This window comes from Lottia gigantea (assembly GCF_000327385.1).
Source record: "Lottia gigantea unplaced genomic scaffold LOTGIsca_147, whole genome shotgun sequence".
Classification (NCBI taxonomy): domain Eukaryota; kingdom Metazoa; phylum Mollusca; class Gastropoda; family Lottiidae; genus Lottia; species Lottia gigantea.
The window spans coordinates 530,902-549,309 of record NW_008707746.1 but is presented as its reverse complement, the minus strand read 5'-3'; the positions used below and the strand labels follow the sequence as shown (position 1 = coordinate 549,309).

The window sequence follows — 18,408 nt, the reverse complement described above, 5'->3', positions numbered from 1 at the left end:
TGAAGAAAAGCTATTTCAATATCTTTAGTTAACGAGTTGTTTATTCTTGTTTCTACTTCAATTGATGGTGTTATTACAGGTATGTAAAGTTGGAGATTCGTTATTTCTAATTTTGCATCTGAACCATTCTCTCCAAAGAATATCTTATCATCGTTGTTTTCTCTTTGTAGATGAATTTTATATGGTAAGCCTATGGAAACTTTTCTGTGTTCCAACAGACCGAATAAAGGATATAATTTCCAATTTACGTAATTACCCCAACTATTATTAACAATGCTATTGTTATACTGAAGTACTCGTTTTTCGAATCCATGATTAGCTGCTCGTGCTACTCTTTCTATCGTGTTTCGAGCAACAACTCTCACTCTAGCTAAATCAGCATCATTTGCAAGATTTCTTACCGGTTCTTTTAAAACACTTCCATCACCAACATCGGGTATCCAACCCGAGACTGAATCGAAATCTTTAGGATATAAAACTGTTTTCAACATTGTGTCGAATTCCCCAGGATGTTTGATTGTTTCTATCGGATTGAACCAGCTTTCCAAACCATCTCGCTAAATAAAGATGGAAAGAAATTGTTTTCGAACGTTGTATTAGTTTGTGGTACTAGATTCTGAATTCCATCTTTAATTTTGAAATCGCATCTGAAATAAGCATCGGAAATAAGCATCGGAAAGAAGCAACCAATTCGATAATGAATTAATTTCGGAGGTAATTCTACCACCATCATTCAATTGGGATTTAGAACCAACAGTCGGTGAAATGATAATATAATCCTCTTTTTTCTTGTTAAATGAATAACGAATCGGATCATATAATCTAAAGATTGGATCTAGTATTTTATTTGCCATTTTAAGGTTTAAAATTTGAGTAAAAAATTGTGTTTCCAAAAAAGAGTTATCTCCCTTCTACATTATTTTAAAACCAGATGTTATTTTTATATAAGGGTATTTTTAATATGCTTTTTTTGATGGAATGTAGGAAATTGATTGAAGGCGTTTTTGGTGTATAGGGTGTAATAATTTATAGGGAGTTTAGGTCTTTTTTAATGTAAGAATTTATGAAATGAAAGATGTTTATGTGTAAGAATTTATTAAATGTAGGGAGTTTAAGTCTTTTTGGGAGCTTATAGATTGGTCGCATTTTCCCCATGAAATGAAATGGAATGGGGAATCCCCGTGCGACTAATATATAAGCTCATACACTACGTGTGACAATCGAGTCTACTACCGGGAAAATCAGGGGTGGAGTGTCCAAAGGTACACCAAGCAAATCGATAGAATTTCATATGCAAAAACAGAATGGCAGACCATAACACATATCAGAAAAAAAGGACACAATAGATCTTGACACATACCATAAACATTGACCCTATCAACCTCAACTACATAAACTACTAAAAATATGAACATGTATGTAAAAAGTTGACATGTAAGCTTTCAGCCATTACTTTCTCAAGGGGTAATAACCACTACACTTGCTCAGAGCACAAACTAATAATTTTAAAGGAAAAAGAGTATATCGACCCTTACACTACTGCTAATTAAGGTGTTTATTAATTTGCCACGCAAAGTTTCCGTGGTAAGTAGCCTTAAGAATTTGCCACGCAGTTTAGTACTGTTGTAGACGTGACGTCTCTTGCCACTCTTGAACATTATATGCAAAACATTATAGTATACTCACCTCTAGAGCAGAGCTTTACTGTTGTTTGTTTTTTTTTTTTTTTTTTGCTGAAAATGTATGACGATGAGCGAGCGGTTATTCCGAGTTATCTTTCCTTGGGAGGTATTAGCGTGTGTGAAAACTTTTTTTCTGGAAGCCACGCCTTTTGACCTCCTTTGTATATTGCTAAGAGAAATGTTGAAAATGATATGTCGAAAATGATAATACCAAAATGATATGTCGAAAATGATAATACCAAAATGATATGTCGAAAATGATAATACAGAAATGATATGTTTAAAATGATATAATATGTCGAAAATGATATGTTTAAAATGATAATACCAAAATGATATGTCGAAAATGATAATACAGAAATGATATGTTTAAAATGATATAATATGTCGAAAATGATATGTTTAAAATGATAATACCAAAATGATATGTTTAAAATGATAATACCAAAATGATATGTCGAAAATGATAATACCAAAATAATATGTTTAAAATGATAATACCAAAATAATATGTTTAAAATGATAATACCAAAATAATATGTTTAAAATGATAATACCAAAATGATATGTTTAAAATGATAATACCAAAATGATATGTAAACGTATAATTAGTGAGGAAATGACAAAACACATTTGTTTTACCCTAATTACTAAAGCAATATGACAAAGTTGAGGTATCATAATAAGTATTAGACAATTTAACAGAGCACCTTATTTTGACCCAAAAACCCTTCCATAAAAACCCTTCCATACTACCGGTTATACTCATCCGCTAAAGTTTGGCAGTTCACAAAACGACAATTTTTAGAATTAGGTCTCTCATCATCTCACCAAATCTTAAAGATAATGCAATTTCGGACATCAAATTCCAAATCTAGATAAAAAAAACTACTCAGTAATAGGCATGCAAAAACCCCAAAAGAGAGAGAGAAAGAAGATTATAAAATGTTTTACAGGAGTCGGTCCTGATAATTGAGCCTACATTTCTGTTGAAGAGTTATCTGTCCTTCTATAAATTACAAATGGCGGAAGATAAAAACAATGAAAATATTTAAATTTTTTGCTTTCATGTGAGATAGAAATATGTCATGAACTATATTAATGACATTTGAAAACTATCAATTCTAAAAGAAAGAGGGAACAATTTGCAAGGTATTTTATGTTGTTTGTTGAATCTTTGAGCAATCTACAGCCGTTTATTGCGACTGCCGCGCACTTGCCCACACTTACATTACACAGTGAAATCAGAATTAAATTTTCAGTTGCATGCTATTTAACTTAGAATGTCTTCGTATTCTTGGATATATAAGGATTTAAAATTTTCATTGCCTCTCAGAAATACCCTGTGAAAATGACCCACATTTGTGAATCAAATCAAATTGTGTAAGCTTATTTTTTGCCAATTCGAGAAATGTAATAATGCAACCAACAGAATTTGAAAGAAATTTGAATGATAATCTAGAAGCTTAATTACTGGAAGCTGTTTTTTTTTTTATAGAAATCCGAGGATGTCAACACCAATGGATAATTTACGAAGTTCCACCCAGAAGGCTGCGTCTGCCTCACAAGCTGCCATGTTGATTAAAGAGGAGACCAATTTAGTAGTTGACTGGAAGAAATGTGTACGATCTGAGTATATGAAACTTTGTCATCTACGAAGAAACAAACGGGCAGAAGAAGTTAAGGTAGGGTTGAAGATTAAGATGCTCTTTTATCTATTCCAGATAAACTGATGCCACTTAAAGTCTTTGAATGGCATTTAGCAATTGTGAGTACGATATATAGACACTGTTTTATGGAACAACAATCGAAACGTTGCATAAAACTTTAACCAGTGATTGTTATACAATAAAGCTGTGTCTATCTATGATGCCACTTAGTATATAGATTGGTTAAATCAATGTTTCAGAGTCAGAGTTTCTTTAAAGTGATACTACGTCTTAGAATTAACATAGAATTTTAAACTTAGCGAATAAGAGCCAGTAGATATACCTGGTGTCATAAATAACATAACAGAATCCTTATATAATCCTATAAATCCAAAAAACTTAGTAATTATCCATAAATATGCAATTAACTATTGAAAAACGCTTAATATCAAGATTATGCGTTTTTCAATAATTACTTAGTTTTATGAAGAATTCACTCTAAAAGGCACAATTCTTGATGGACTTTGATGAAACTTGGTATGAGTGTTTGTAATCACCCAAGGATGAACCCGATTGAAAATCAGAAGAATTGAAAAATATTTAGTATGAGTTATTGCCCTTGTTCTTGAAAACGCTTTATTTAGCTCTTAAACACTAAAAGGCATGATTCTTGTTTGATTTTGAAAAAAAAATTGGTTTTATCATTCAGTCCTGCACTGAAAATTGAATATTTGCTTTCTAGAGTTTTCATGAGCTAAAATTTGAACACGTTTTTAAGAACAAGGGCAATAACTCATACTCAATATTATTCAGTATCGCTCTAAAGAGTTCAAAAGAAGTGTATGACTGAATATGGTTGAATATTTCATACCGGTACTGATAATTGTAACTGTACTGCTAAATATTTTTATTCAAAATCAAAGCTGCTAGTGGGCGTATATTACCTTGCCTGGCAAGCTGTCTTCATAAATGAAAATAAGGGAACCCATCTTTAAAGATATTCTACCCTACATAAAATTTAATTTTTCCAAATTTTATGTTCGTTCTGTTGAGAGGTAGTATTGATTTTCTATACCCACCAAAAAATATGTCTTGTTTCAGGATGAAGTATTTCATTGTACTCTCATTTCAGACGGTTTGGGGTAGAAATAGAAAACACATTGATGAACAATTAGAAAATCACACAAAGTATGTTGAATCTTTGCCACCAAACCAATCTTTACGTGTTAGAGAATCCTTCAGCAGTATACCAGTAACAAGAAAGGTACATCTCTGAAAAATTGGTTATTGCCTTCACTATAAAAGGGCTATAAAATGATACATATCACAATAAGGAGTAATGGACAAGTTGCAACATTTTATCTCTAAAGTATCATAATGTGGGTGACCGCTTGAAACCTCGTATAATGATATATGACGCGGAATTACTTTTCGAGAAAAACGCAAAAAAACTATTTGTACGCGTATTTTGTTAAAAAATTTTATTATTTTTTTTACCGCTATACATGGTTTTCATTCTTTGAAAATATAAACCTTGTATAACAATTTGAGTACTCTGACCTATTGAACCAAAAACTAGTATAATAATACAGTATACGAGGTTTTTCATTTTCATCCTCAGAAAAAGGAACATTGAACCTCTTATAATAATATATTTTACGAGGTTTTAAATCTGACTGTTTATATACGTGTTATTTAATTAGTGCTTTTTGAGTTATTTACAATCAAGCTAAGATTACGAGGTTTTGATCACAAGATCCGTGCTTTTACGAGCTTTCTTACGGTACTAAAAAGTCAAAATGACCAAATATGGCATATACGAGCTTTCAAGCGATCACCCACGATATACTGGTAATGGCAACATTATAATACTAGCAAGTTTTATTGATAGGAATACTGCAGCTGTTAAAGATGGGTTTCCTTATTTTTTAGTGTCAAATTAGGCAAACTATTTGATTAATTGGTGTTTCTAATGAATTATCATGTATTCTTAATCATATCATTATGTTCTTATTGCATATAACTAAAAGTTTTAACCAATCATAAATGTCCATGTATTTACAGTCTGGATAAACAAAAAAAGACTTTTTGACCTTTCTTGATCGGTCACTCATCCAAATTCTGCTGGTAATTCTCTTCTAATTTAGTTAATTATGAATTAATTATGGACATGTGAGACCAACTGGTAATTTTCCAAGTCATTAGAACACCTCTACTTTCTATTCATATAAGTATTAGAATTTTCATTTTCATCAATGAAATTAAGGGAACCCATCTTTAAGGTCACAAAGGAGACCTCAAAAAAACTTGTCCTCGTCAATTTAATTAGAGAAATTGCCTTGAGGTGAGATGAGATGTGATTTATTATAATTTTTCCAGTGTGAAGTGATAAATAAGATGAATTTTCCCGACCAAACGGTTCCATTACGTGTTATGAATGCTTTAAAAATGATACCCACCATGTACTGCTGGGCTCCTTTGACACAGAATTTCATGGTAAGATCGCTAACTTTTAGATCATCTACTTATTCATAGATAATAACTAATTTTCATTTTTATACGCCCACATCTCTCTATGTGGACGTATATTGTCAGCACCCCTGTCCGTCGGTCTGTCAACATTTGCTTGTAAACGCTCTAAAAACTAGATTTTTTGATGGAATCAAATGAAATTCGGTATGTGTATACATATTCATAAAACGAAAATCAAGTTCGGATTTGAGCTATTTTCGACCGTTAGAAGCAGAGTTATTGCCCTTGCCCCGAAATCTTGAATATGCTATTACTCTCTTAGTTTTCAACCGATTTTGATGAAACTTAAAATGGATGTTATTGGACCTAAATCGAAAGGTTTGAGAAAGTTTAGTTTACTTCTGATTAAATTTAAGGCTTTTTCAAGATTTAGGCCTCTTACGTCAGTTTTGAGGAGTTATCGCCCTTTAACCTCTATACAGTAAGTGCTTCTATCAACATCAATTGCTCGTAAACACTCTAAAAACTAGAGTTTTTGAAGGAATCAAATGAAATTCGGTATGTGCATACATATTCATGACACGAAGGTCCGTCGGTCGGTCTGTCTGTCAACATTTGCTTGTAAACGCTCTAAAAACTAGATTTTTTGATGGAATCAAATGAAATTCGGTATGTGTTTACATATTCATAAAACGAAGATCAAGTACGAATTTGAGCTATTTTCGACCTTTAGAAGCAGAGTTGTTGCCCTTGCCCCAAAATCTTGAATATCTATTACTCTCTTAGTTTTCAACCGATTTTAATGAAACTAAAAATGGATGTTTCGTTTTTACCATCCGCATGCCGTGGTGGGCGTATATGGCTGTGGTCCACCATCTTCTATTTTCATTTTCTATTAAAAATAATTATCTTAAAGGTGGTTTACGATATCCAAGGGATTTTGCCATACAATAGTTTGAATGGAATAGGGGGAAGCTGGGGAACTAACTGAAATCTGGTGAAAATTTTCTTGCGATACATTTAAAGTTCAGAAAATCTCTCCTTAATTTGTTTGGCCTCCATAAATGGGCCTTTTGCCAACTGAATTCTATTTGTTTCCTATTTTCAGGTAGAGGATGAAACAGTACTTCACAATATACCATATATGGGCGATGACATTCTGGATAAAGACTGTTCCTTTATTGAAGAGTTGTTAAGGAATTATGAAGGGAAGGTACATGGAGAGCGACCCAGTAATTTTATGTCTGATGATATCTATATTGAACTTGTTAACAATCTACATGCTAATTACCCTGATATTGATGACAATGGCTTTAAAATTATTGGTAAGTTGTGAGTTGAAATATCCTGAAACTTATTAGGCCAGTATGTCCAAAACATGTGTTGGCATCCTACGTAAATCCTGTAGGTCAAATCCTAATGAGGGTTTATATCCGGTGTTATGGTTCCTCCGACAGAGTCTGACACTCCGATTCCGCCATTGTCATTCATTGCTACAGTCTCTAACAGATCAAAGGTTTTTATATCAGTTGTGGGGTCAGTGTAATGAGTGTATCTCATTGAAGTCACCGTGAATAAATGTACTGGTTCCACAACTGGTATAAAACTATTGTCTCAATGAATCCGTTCTTATGAATATTAATAAGCTTGAAGCTGATTGACAGGCAAGAAGAAACAAACAGCCAATGAGAGGAGAGTTAATAAAAAGTAATATGATCTTTATAACTGTTTTATTCTAAGCAACTCGTACCCGATTGAAATAATAAAAATAATAACAAAACTTGCTCTCTTTTTACTTCTTATCAAATTGACGGTTAACCGATTATCTCAAATCAGACCCGGTTACCCGTTTCAACACTAGCAGTATGGGATGAGCTCTAATCAATTAGTGAATGAAATAAAAATATCAAAAACAAAAACGCAAATTAGATTTAAGCTTATATGGCAAAATTAAATTTTTTAGATGATGATGATGATAAAAGCTTTCCCAAACCTACAGCCGTACGTGATATCATATTTAAGTCAATTTCCGAAGTTTTTCCAGAAAAAGGAAACCCTGAAGAATTAAGGGAAAAGTAAGTTGAAATGTGGATATTATTAGTGATAAACCTAGAAACAAGTTATTCCATTTGAAATTCACGGTTTCAAATATATCAGGCCACGTATTCTCGAAACGATCTTAGCGCTAGGATGTCCTAGGTTCATGTCCTCTGACATCCTAGTGCTAAGATCATTTCAAGAATACGTGGCCTGGATAAAGTAATTCCCACTCTAAATATCAAGTAAGCCCTACATATCAAGTAAGTCCCACTCTAAATATCAAGCTAGTCCAGCTCAAAATATCAAGTAAGTCCCACTCTTAAATATCAAGCTAGCCCAGCTCAAAATAGCAAGTAAGTCCCACTCTAAATATCAAGCTAGCCCAGCTCAAAATATCAAGTAAGTCCCACTCTAAATATCAAGCTAGCCCAGCTCAAAATATCAAGTAAGTCCCACTCTAAATATCAAGCTAGCCCAGCTCAAAATATTAAGTAAGTCCCACTCTTAAATATCAAGCTAGCCCAGCTCAAAATATCAAGTAAGTCCCACTCTAAATATCAAGCTAGCCCAGCTCAAAATATTAAGTAAGTCCCACTCTAAATATCAAGCTAGCCCAGCTCAAAATATCAAGTAAGTCCCACTCTAAATATCAAGCTAGCCCAGATCAAAATATTAAGTAAGTCCCACCATAAATATCAAGCTAGCCCAGCTCAAAATATTAAGTAAGTCCCACCCTGAATATCAAGCTAGCCCAGCTCAAAATATCAAGTAAGTCCCACTCTAAATATTAAGCTAGCCCAGCTCAAAATATTAAGTAAGTCCCACTCTAAATATCAAGCTAGTCCAGCTCGAAATATCAAGTTAGTCCCACCCTAAATATCAAGCTAGCCCAGCTCAAAATATCAAGCCCAGCTCAAAATATCAAGTCCCACCCTAAATATCAAGTAAGCCCAGCACTAGGATGACCTAAGTTCATAACCTCTGACATTGATTCTAGGACATCCTAACGCTGAGATCATTTCGAGAATACCTGGCCTGGATACTAACTTCTCTTACAGTATTTTTGATAACTAGCAATATTTTAGAATTGTATTTTTTGTAGGTATCGAGAATTAAATGAAATATCTGATCCGAACACCTTACCACCGGAATGTACGCCAAACATTGATGGACCAGGAGCAAAATCAGTACCTCGTGAACAAACCATGCATTCTTTTCATACCCTATTCTGTCGACGCTGTTTCAAATATGACTGCTTTCTTCATCGTAAGTCATACTTTATTATTTATGGTTTCAATCCTTGGTTGGGAGCCGCGTGGCTCAGTGAGTTAGACGTTTGCTCGCTAACCTGAAGGTCCAGGGTTCATTCCCGGCATAGGTCGAGATAATACCTTTGGATTTTTCAACCCGGTTTCCCCCTGTCAGTGATGCATGGGGACAATAAACCGAGGCCCTGTGTGCTACAGGCTGTGCACGTTAAAGATCCCTCGACAGTTGGAAATCGAAAAAAGAGCAAGCTAATACGGCTGTCCTGGCAAAATTCCCCTCATTGTACCCTGCATGGCGTTGCCCGTCTTCATTAGCCCACATGGTGCAGAAAAGTAGGACGTAAAACTCCATTCATTTCATTTCGTTTCAATTCTTGGTTACTTGGTTACCCTCTATCAGTGATGTATGTCAAAAGGGCTTACATGAAAAAAGTGCAGCTTAGAAGGGACAATGAACCATGGTCATTGATCATTTTTCCGACTGTTTGAAAGTGAAGATTATCAGCCGATTGGGTCCTCTTTAGTCTTATTAAGAGCAGACATGTCGGTTGGTTTGTAGCATCCTGATCAACAGAGAAATTCTACCTATCGGAGATATTAGATCTGCGACTATACGGAGCTAGGCAAGATGCGAAGTTTCGTATGGTTGGTAGATGACAAGTTAACGTTCACATCCAGCGGATGCTGATATCGCAAACTAGGTAGTTGTTGGTAGTCGTAGTAGTTGGATTAGCAGAAATGTCCAATCAGGAACAAATAATTAGGATGTAAAATCCAATTTAATTGAAAATATTTTACTAGTATTATCACCAGTTGTGAATAATGAAAGTGGACATGAGAGTGTGTTCAAAACTTATGATCGCTATTCTTATTCGCATTTGTTTCAGCCTACCATCCCACCCCCAGTATGTTAACTCGTAAAATAGCTGACAGAAAACAAGAAAATGAACCTTGTGGTACGGACTGCTTCCTTCATGTGGCAGGAGTTCAGGTAAGTTCTTATAAATTATTATCTGGTAATGCATATATTCATGTGATACTACGTCTTAGAATGAACATAAAATTGAATTCTCAAGAATGGTCAATATGAGTATATATTCATCAGTGAACTTACCTGGTGTCATAAAGTTACAACAGAATCCCTGTAAAATCTGGAAAATTGGAAAATTCATAAAACTAAGTAATTATTGAAAAACGCTTAATCTTAATATTAAACGTTTTTCAATGATTAATTGCATATTTATGGATAATTACTAAGTTTGGATTTATCAGATTATATAAGGATCCTGTTATGTTATTTATGACACCAGGTATATCTACTGATGAATATATGCTCTTATTGGCCAAGTTTAAAATTTTTAAATTTTATTTTTATTCTAAGACAGAGTATCCCTTTAAAGGATATTTCGAATCAGGGTTTGTCTTCTCCACGTAGCTTTTAGAAAGTCTTCATGGCTAATAAAGTTATTTGGTAATTAAGTTTGTTGACTCCCATTTAGAGAGTCCACATGGCTAATGGTATATAGATTATTTAGAGAACCATCAAAGAAGAGGTAAAAGATGACACATCTGAAGAAGGTGACAGTAAATCGTCCTCAGGAACAAGTAGAGGAACTGGTTGTCGCAATAAAAGAGGAAAAATTAACGGAAACAGTGCCAGTAGTGGGGAGGACAGTGAACGCAGTAATGATGCTTTAGGTTGAGTATTGTTTTTATTTGGGCTAGCTTGATATGTAGGGCTTACTTGATATTTAGGGTGGGACTTACTTGATATTTTGAGCTGGGCTAGCTTGATATTTAGAGTGGGACTTGATATTTTGAGCTGGGCTAGCTTGATATTTAGGGTGGGACTTGATATTTTGAGCTGGGCTAGCTAGTAGTGGGGAGGACAGTGAGCGCAGTAATGATGCTTTAGGTTGAGTATTGTTTTTATTTGGGTTAACTTGATATGTAGGGCTTACTTGATATTTAGAGTGGGACTTACTTGATATTTTGAGCTGCGCTAGCTTGTTATTTATGGTGGGACTTGCTTGCTATTTTGAGCTGGGCTAGCTTGATATTTATAGTGGGACTTACTTCATATTTTGAGCTAGGCTAGCTTGATATTTAGAGTGGGACTTACTTGATATTTTGAACTGGGCTAGCTTAATATTTAGAGTGGGACTTACTTGATATTTTGAGCTAGGCTAGCTTGATATTTAGGGTGGAACTTACTTGATATTTTGAGCTGGGCTAGCTTGATATTTAGGGTGGGACTTACTTTATATTTTGAACTGGGCTAGCTTGATATTTAGAGCGGGACTTACTTGATATTTTGAGCTGGGCTAGCTTGATATTAAGGGCGGGACTTACTTGATATTTTGAACTGGGCTAGCTTGATATTTAGAGTGGGACTTAGTTGATATTTTGAGCTGGGACTTACTTGATATTTTGAGCTGGGCTTACTTGATATTTAGGGTGAGACTTACTTGATATTTTGAGCTGGGCTAGCTTGATATTAAGGGTGGGACTTACTTGATATTTTGAGCTGGGCTAGCTTGATATTTAGCATGGGACTTACTTGATATTTTGAGCTGGGCTAGCTTGATATTTGGAGTGGGACTTACTTGATATTTTGAGCTGGGCTAGCTTGACATTTAGAATGGAATTTACTTGATATGTAGAGCTTACTTGATATTTTGGGCTGGGCTAAGTAAATATTTGGGGTGAGGTTAACTTGATATTTTGAGACTAACTTCAAATTTGGGGCAGGCTTATAGATAAAATGGACGGGGTTAACAGTGATCGTCAAGTCCTAAAAGATTCTGATTTGATGTACAGCTGCATGATTTACAATATCCCTTATTATTCTTATTTTGTATACCAGTATTTGTGTATTGTAGACGTGGAGATCCGCTATCCAGTCAGAAAGGAACCAACCGATCCTGTCTGGAACGGAGCAGAAGAATCTTTATTCCGTGTTGTCCATGACATGTACCGAAACAATTATTGTGCCATCAGCAAAATTATTGGCTCTAAAAACTGCAAACAGGTTAGGATTCTGATTTTAGAATCACAAATAGAGTTGAAGATTTTGAAAACAAGTCAGTAGAGAAATATAATGTTATTTACATCCACTTTTCTGGATTATGCCATTGAGTGAGTAACAAGAACGATTTGGCTAGAGTGAGTTTTCTCTGTTTCGTTTTCCAGCTTTGATTGGATCTTTTAAAGATGGGTTCCCTTATTTCCATTAATGAAAATGCTAATACTTATATGAATAGAAAGTAGAGGTGTTCTAATGACTTGGAGAAATACCAGTTTGTCTCCATGATTAATTCATAATTAGCTAAATTGGAAGAGAATTACCTGCAAAATTCCAATGAGTGACTGATCAAGAAAGGTCAAAAAGTCTTTTTTTTTGTTCATCCAGACTGTACATACATGGACATTTATGATTGGTTAAAACTCTTAATTATATGCAATAAGAACATAATGATATGATTAAGAATACATGATAATTCATAAGAAACACCAATTAATCTAATAGTTTGCTTAATTTGACACTAAAAAAAAAAAGGAAACCCATCTTTAAATGCATGTCCCATGTCAACCTCTTCAGCTTGGAAAAGTTTCTGGAATGGAACATAATTTTGTCAACTTTTTTGTAGGTATATGAGTTTGCTATCAAAGAAGAAGCCCATATGCCAGATTTAAATGAAGAAAGAATACAGACACCACCTCGGAAGAAGAAAAAGAAGCAAAAGTAGGTTTAGATCAAAAATATAAAACCCAATTTAATTGGTCCAATCAGAAACTAAAAAAAAGAATGTAAAACCCAATTTGATTGGTCCAATCAGGAACAAAAATGTAAGATGTAAAACCCAATTTAATTGGTCCAAATCAGGAACAGAAAAGTCGGATGTAAAACTCAATTTAATTGGTTGGTATCAAATTTCTATTTGTAGGTTGTGGTCAATGCATTGTCGTAAGATACAGTTGAAGAAAGATGGTTCACCTAACCCTGTCTATAATTATACACCATGTGACCATCCTGGACAGCGCTGTGATGAGTCATGTCCGTGTACCATGGCACAAAATTTCTGTGAGAAATTCTGTCAATGTAGTAGTGACTGTAAGTATATGCGTTTACTAGTCATCTCTCATTAGAAATGAAATGAATGGAGTTTTACGTCCTACTTTTCTGCACCTTGTGGGTTAATGAAGACAGGCAACGCCATGTAGGGTGCAACGAGGGAAATTTTGCCAGGACAGCGGCATTAGCCTGCTCTATTTAGATTTCCAACTGTCGAGGGATCTTTAACGTGCACAGCCTGTAGCACAAGGCGCCTTGGTTTATTGTGCTATCCGGACAACTAGACGCTTTTTCCATGTCAGCCCCTCTTACCTGTATCACTGACAGGGGGAAACCGGGTTGAAAAATCCAAAGGTATTATCTCAACCTATGCCGGAATTGAACCCTGGACCTTCAGTTAACTCACTGAGCCATCTCTAAATAGAGCTCTAGAGTGTAGATTTAACTGTACTCACTAATAAGGTAAATTTGGTTGTATTTAACAGTCATTTCTCACTAGAGCTGTGTCAGTCAGTGTTATCATGGTCTTATTAGAGAAAAAAATTGTATTTGATCCAAATTGATGTGATTATTTTTATTGTAGTTGCCCCTGTCGGTCGGTCGGTCGGTTCACATTTACCTCATACACACTCTAGAGGCTAGGATTCTCCAAGGATTCTTTTGATCTTTTGTATGTGTGTCAATATCATTATGAAGATGTGCACTATTGAATTTGGTGATGATCTGATGATTTTTTGAGAGATACCGAATAAAACTCCACTTTTTGGCTCGTGCTCACTCTACAGGCTATGATATAGAGTTTGTTTTACAGTTCACATTTAGCTCTTTATCAAGCCGCTGGTGGGCGTATTCGCTTGCGAGACTTGCCTATGTTTCTTGTTTTCATGCTTGTTTAGTGACCAAAAGTGGTTTTTTTTGGAGTATTTCTCTTTTATACAGGCATTATGTTAATTAATCTTTCCCAATTTCTCAACTCTTTCAATTAAAGGTCAAAATAGATTTCCAGGTTGTCGCTGTAAAGCTCAGTGTAATACCAAACAGTGTCCATGTTTTCTGGCTGTAAGGGAATGTGACCCTGATCTCTGTCAAACTTGTGGTTCAGGTAACTATTGTGAGGTGGGATATTCGAGGGTGGGGGAATTCCTTGTCCTTGTCACTGCTGTAAAGCAGAGAGTTGTATGAAAAAACAAACTTTAAGATGCAAGTTGTATTATTGCTTTTCTAAGATTTGATTTTTTGAAAGGAATTTTGATGAATTAAACATTGCTTTGGATCGCAAATTTTGAAATAACTTAAAGATGGGTTCCCTTATTTTCATTTATAAAAGTGAAAATGCTAATACTTATATGAATAGAAAGTAGAGGTGTTCTAATGAAAAATACCAGTTTGTCTCACATGTCCTTAATAAATTCACAATTAGTTAATTAAGAAGAGAATTACCAGCAGAATTCCAATAAGTGACCGATCAATAAATTTTTTGTTTTTCCAGACTGGACATATATGATTGGTTAAAACTTAAATTATATGCAATAAGAACATAATGATATGATTAAGAATACATGATAATTCCTTAAAAACACCAATTTGTCAAATAGTTTGCTTAATTTGACACTAAAAAAATAAGGAAACCCATCTTTAATTATCACGATATCACTTTGCCTAATGTGGCATAGCCATAAATTCCAATCGTGATTTTTATTTTCTATAAATATCGTGACATATTGTTGACCCAATATCTATAATTTCTGGTTGTATTTTTTTTTATATATTTTTTAATTTTTTCACATAGATCAATTTGACACCATTAAAATATCGTGTAAGAACGTCAGTGTACAGAGAAGTCAAGGCAAGGTAGGTCTATTTGGATTTTCTCTGTCTTTTTGATTGTCATGAAATTTTGTCAGGACAGCGACATTAGCCTGCTCTATTTAGATTTCAAACTGTCGAGGGATCTTTAACGTGCACAGCCTGTAGCACACTGGGGCCTCAGTTTATTGTCCCATCCGAACGACTAGACGCTTTTTCCATGTCAGCCCCTCTTACCTACATCACTGACGGGGAAACCGGGATGAAAAATCTGAAGGCATTATCTCGACCTATACTGGGATTGAACCCTGGACCTTCAGGTTAGCGAGCAACCGTCTAACTCACTGAGCCACTGCGACTCTTTGTGATCTTGGGAATACACAGGATATAATTGTCTTAAGTGAGTATTTGAGTGCAATTTCTTTCAATACTATTTGAATGCACAGATTTGTCCATTAATCTTTGCATACGATCAATGGCAGGACACTTTAGGAGATCATTTCAGACATCACTGGTAAATACATCCGAACACACGTTCGTCAAAAATAATAACGAATGATAAAATTTCAACTGATTTCAGCATCTCCTGCTGGCACCATCTGATGTGGCCGGATGGGGAATATTCCTGAAAGAACCTGCAGAGAAAAATGAATTTATATCCGAATACTGTGGAGAGGTTGGTCATTATTTTAGCTCTATCTCCAGCAGCCTCATGGGGCACAGAGTTTTGACAACACATCCCTTCAGTCAGCCAGGATTGACAGCAACATTAGTCTATTCTCTCTTTTAGATTTAAAGATGGGTTCCCTTATTTTCATAAATGAAAATGCTAATACTTATATGAATAGAAAGTAGAGTTGTTCTAATGACTTGGAAAAATACCAGTTTGTCTCACATGTCCATAATTAATTCATAATTAGCTAAATTAGAAGAGAATTACCAGCAGAATTCCAATGAGTGACCGATCAAGAAAGGTCAAAAAGTCTTTTTTTGTTTATCCAGACTGTATATACATCGACCTTTATGATTGGTTAAAACTCTTAATTATATGCAATAAGAACATAATAATATGATTAAGAATACATGATAATTCATTAGAAACACCAATTAATCAAATAGTTTGCTTAATTTGACACTAAAAAATAAGGAAACCCATCTTTAAACTGTCCATGGATCCTTTTGAGTGACTAGATGCTTTTTCATGCCCCACCAATCTGCGAATATGAATGAATATTTTCATTTCATTACAGATTATTTCACAAGACGAAGCAGACAGACGTGGCAAGGTTTATGATAAATATATGTGTAGCTTCTTATTTAACTTGAATAATGGTTTGTATCTCTAAAGCTAAAATTCCATATACGCGTCATGCGGATCCATCATGCATTATGCGTTAAAAATCAAAATGGTTGGTTTAGGAGGGTACGATTCCATATATGCGGAAGCGGTATCCGTCAAATGGTCTCCGTCATACGTCAAAAAGGCGTAGCGATATTTGACGCATCCGGACGCCTTTCCACGCGGGGATCTCCCAAACGTGACGTATTTTGTGGGGATTCCCTGTCTTTTTTATGCACCAAAGCATCCATCTGTCTAGAAGTCTGTGTGTCAAAAGAAAGATAACACATACGTTTAACGCACATATGGAATCATATTTGACTCATGACGGATCCGTAAGGGCCATTTATGTCCTCATGACGCGTATATGGAATCTTAGCTTTATACTATTTTATACAATCAGTCATTTTTGGGCCTGTAAAACAGACTTTATTTTGTATGGCCTTTGCAAAACTATGCAAGACAGGGCCAATCTTACAGATATAGATGAATTTTTGTTAATGGTTCAAATCTTCCTGGATAAGCAAATTTTCCTAGTTGCTGTTTTTGAAATGTGTTCACTAAATTTGGTATTTTATTGTAGATTTTGTAGTGGATGCCACAAGAAAAGGAAATAAAATCCGATTCGCCAATCATTCTATCAATCCTAACTGTTATGCTAAAGTGATGATGGTGAATGGAGATCACAGGATTGGTATATTTGCTAAACGTAGCATCCAATCTGGAGAGGAACTCTTCTTTGATTATAGGTAGGAAAAATTTTTATTTTAAAGATGGGTTCCCTTTTTTTCATTTATGTAAATGAAAATGCTAATACTTATATGAATAGAAAGTACAGATGTTCTAATGACTTGGAAAAATACCAGTTTGTCTCAAAATTTATTCATAATAAGCTAATTAGAAGAGATTACCAGCAGAATTCCAATGAGTGACCGATCAAGAAAGATCAAAAAGTATTTTTTTTGTTTATCCAGACTGTAAATACATGGACATTTATGATTGGTTAAAACTCTTAATTATATGCAATAAGAACATAATGATATGATAAAGAATACATGATAATTCATTAGAAACAACAATTAATCAAATAGTTTGCTTAATTTGACACTAAAAAATAAGGAAACCCACCTTTAAGCTTATTAATGAAGTATTATTATCAAATAATTAATACTATGGTTTCTGAATTGGAAAAAAATTTCATAATACAGTTTAAACATATGATTCTAGTGCAGATCTGTTTCCTGCTGGTTTCTCCAAAAGGACAAGGGTGGAACATTAAAAATCCCATGAGTTTTTTACAGGAGAAAATAAGTCATTAGGTGCTCTTATCATAGTCCTCCCATTGCACACTTCATGGCCATGCTGTCAGAAATGATAGCAAAGTCTTTGGTGACTTAATAATGAAATTTTAAAGTTTGAAAAAATCTGAAAATTATTTAAAGTCAAGGTCGTACACACAAGGGAATTACTCTGAAAATTCATCGAATTAATACCAATTTCGAACTTCAATATATATCGTATCTACATGCCAAATTTGACGCGTTTATATTAAGTCAAGGGCAATAACTCTGAAACCGATCATCCAATTGATACAAATTTCGAACTTAACTGAGATCTCATCAATATATACATGCATACTAAGTTTCATCAAGATCAGATAAAAACTAGTTTCTATCGTGCATACAAGCCAAAATTTGACCCGTTTTTATTAAATCTAGGGCAATAGCTCTGAAACCGTTCATCCAATTATTACCATTTTCGAATTTGACCGAGACCTCATCAATATATACATGCATACTAAGTTTCATCAAGATTGGTTAAAAACTGTAGTCTCTATCGTGCATACAAGTTAACTTTATGCGTTTTTACTAAGTCAAGGGCAATAACTCTGAAACCGTTCATCCAATTATTACCATTTTCGAATTTGACCGAGACCTCATCAATATATACATGCATACTAAGTTTCATCAAGATTGGTTAAAAACTGTAGGTCTCTACTGTGCATACAAGCCAAATTTGATGCGTTTTTATTAAGTCAAGAGCAATAACTCCCAAACCGTTCATCCAATTATTACCA

The 18,408-nt window shown here is 34.5% G+C and overlaps 1 protein-coding gene across 1 annotated transcript in view; it reads left to right on the top strand.

Moving 5' to 3' along the window:
- The first annotated feature begins 2,707 nt into the window (after positions 1-2,707).
- The window catches only part of LOTGIDRAFT_200654 (hypothetical protein), a 16,468-nt gene continuing 767 nt past the window's right edge, over positions 2,708-18,408 (top strand). Inside the window, exons 1-17 of the mRNA XM_009050235.1 lie at positions 2,708-2,834; positions 3,181-3,367; positions 4,464-4,595; positions 5,711-5,827; positions 6,912-7,128; positions 7,740-7,878; positions 8,946-9,133; positions 9,999-10,102; positions 10,647-10,809; positions 11,871-12,142; positions 12,762-12,856; positions 13,059-13,225; positions 14,175-14,288; positions 14,976-15,037; positions 15,573-15,668; positions 16,243-16,324; positions 16,915-17,080. Coding sequence (XP_009048483.1) covers positions 3,191-3,367; positions 4,464-4,595; positions 5,711-5,827; positions 6,912-7,128; positions 7,740-7,878; positions 8,946-9,133; positions 9,999-10,102; positions 10,647-10,809; positions 11,871-12,142; positions 12,762-12,856; positions 13,059-13,225; positions 14,175-14,288; positions 14,976-15,037; positions 15,573-15,668; positions 16,243-16,324; positions 16,915-17,080 — 2,291 coding nt within the window. The 5' untranslated portion in view covers positions 2,708-2,834; positions 3,181-3,190. The remainder of the gene's footprint in view (positions 2,835-3,180; positions 3,368-4,463; positions 4,596-5,710; positions 5,828-6,911; positions 7,129-7,739; positions 7,879-8,945; positions 9,134-9,998; positions 10,103-10,646; positions 10,810-11,870; positions 12,143-12,761; positions 12,857-13,058; positions 13,226-14,174; positions 14,289-14,975; positions 15,038-15,572; positions 15,669-16,242; positions 16,325-16,914; positions 17,081-18,408) is intronic.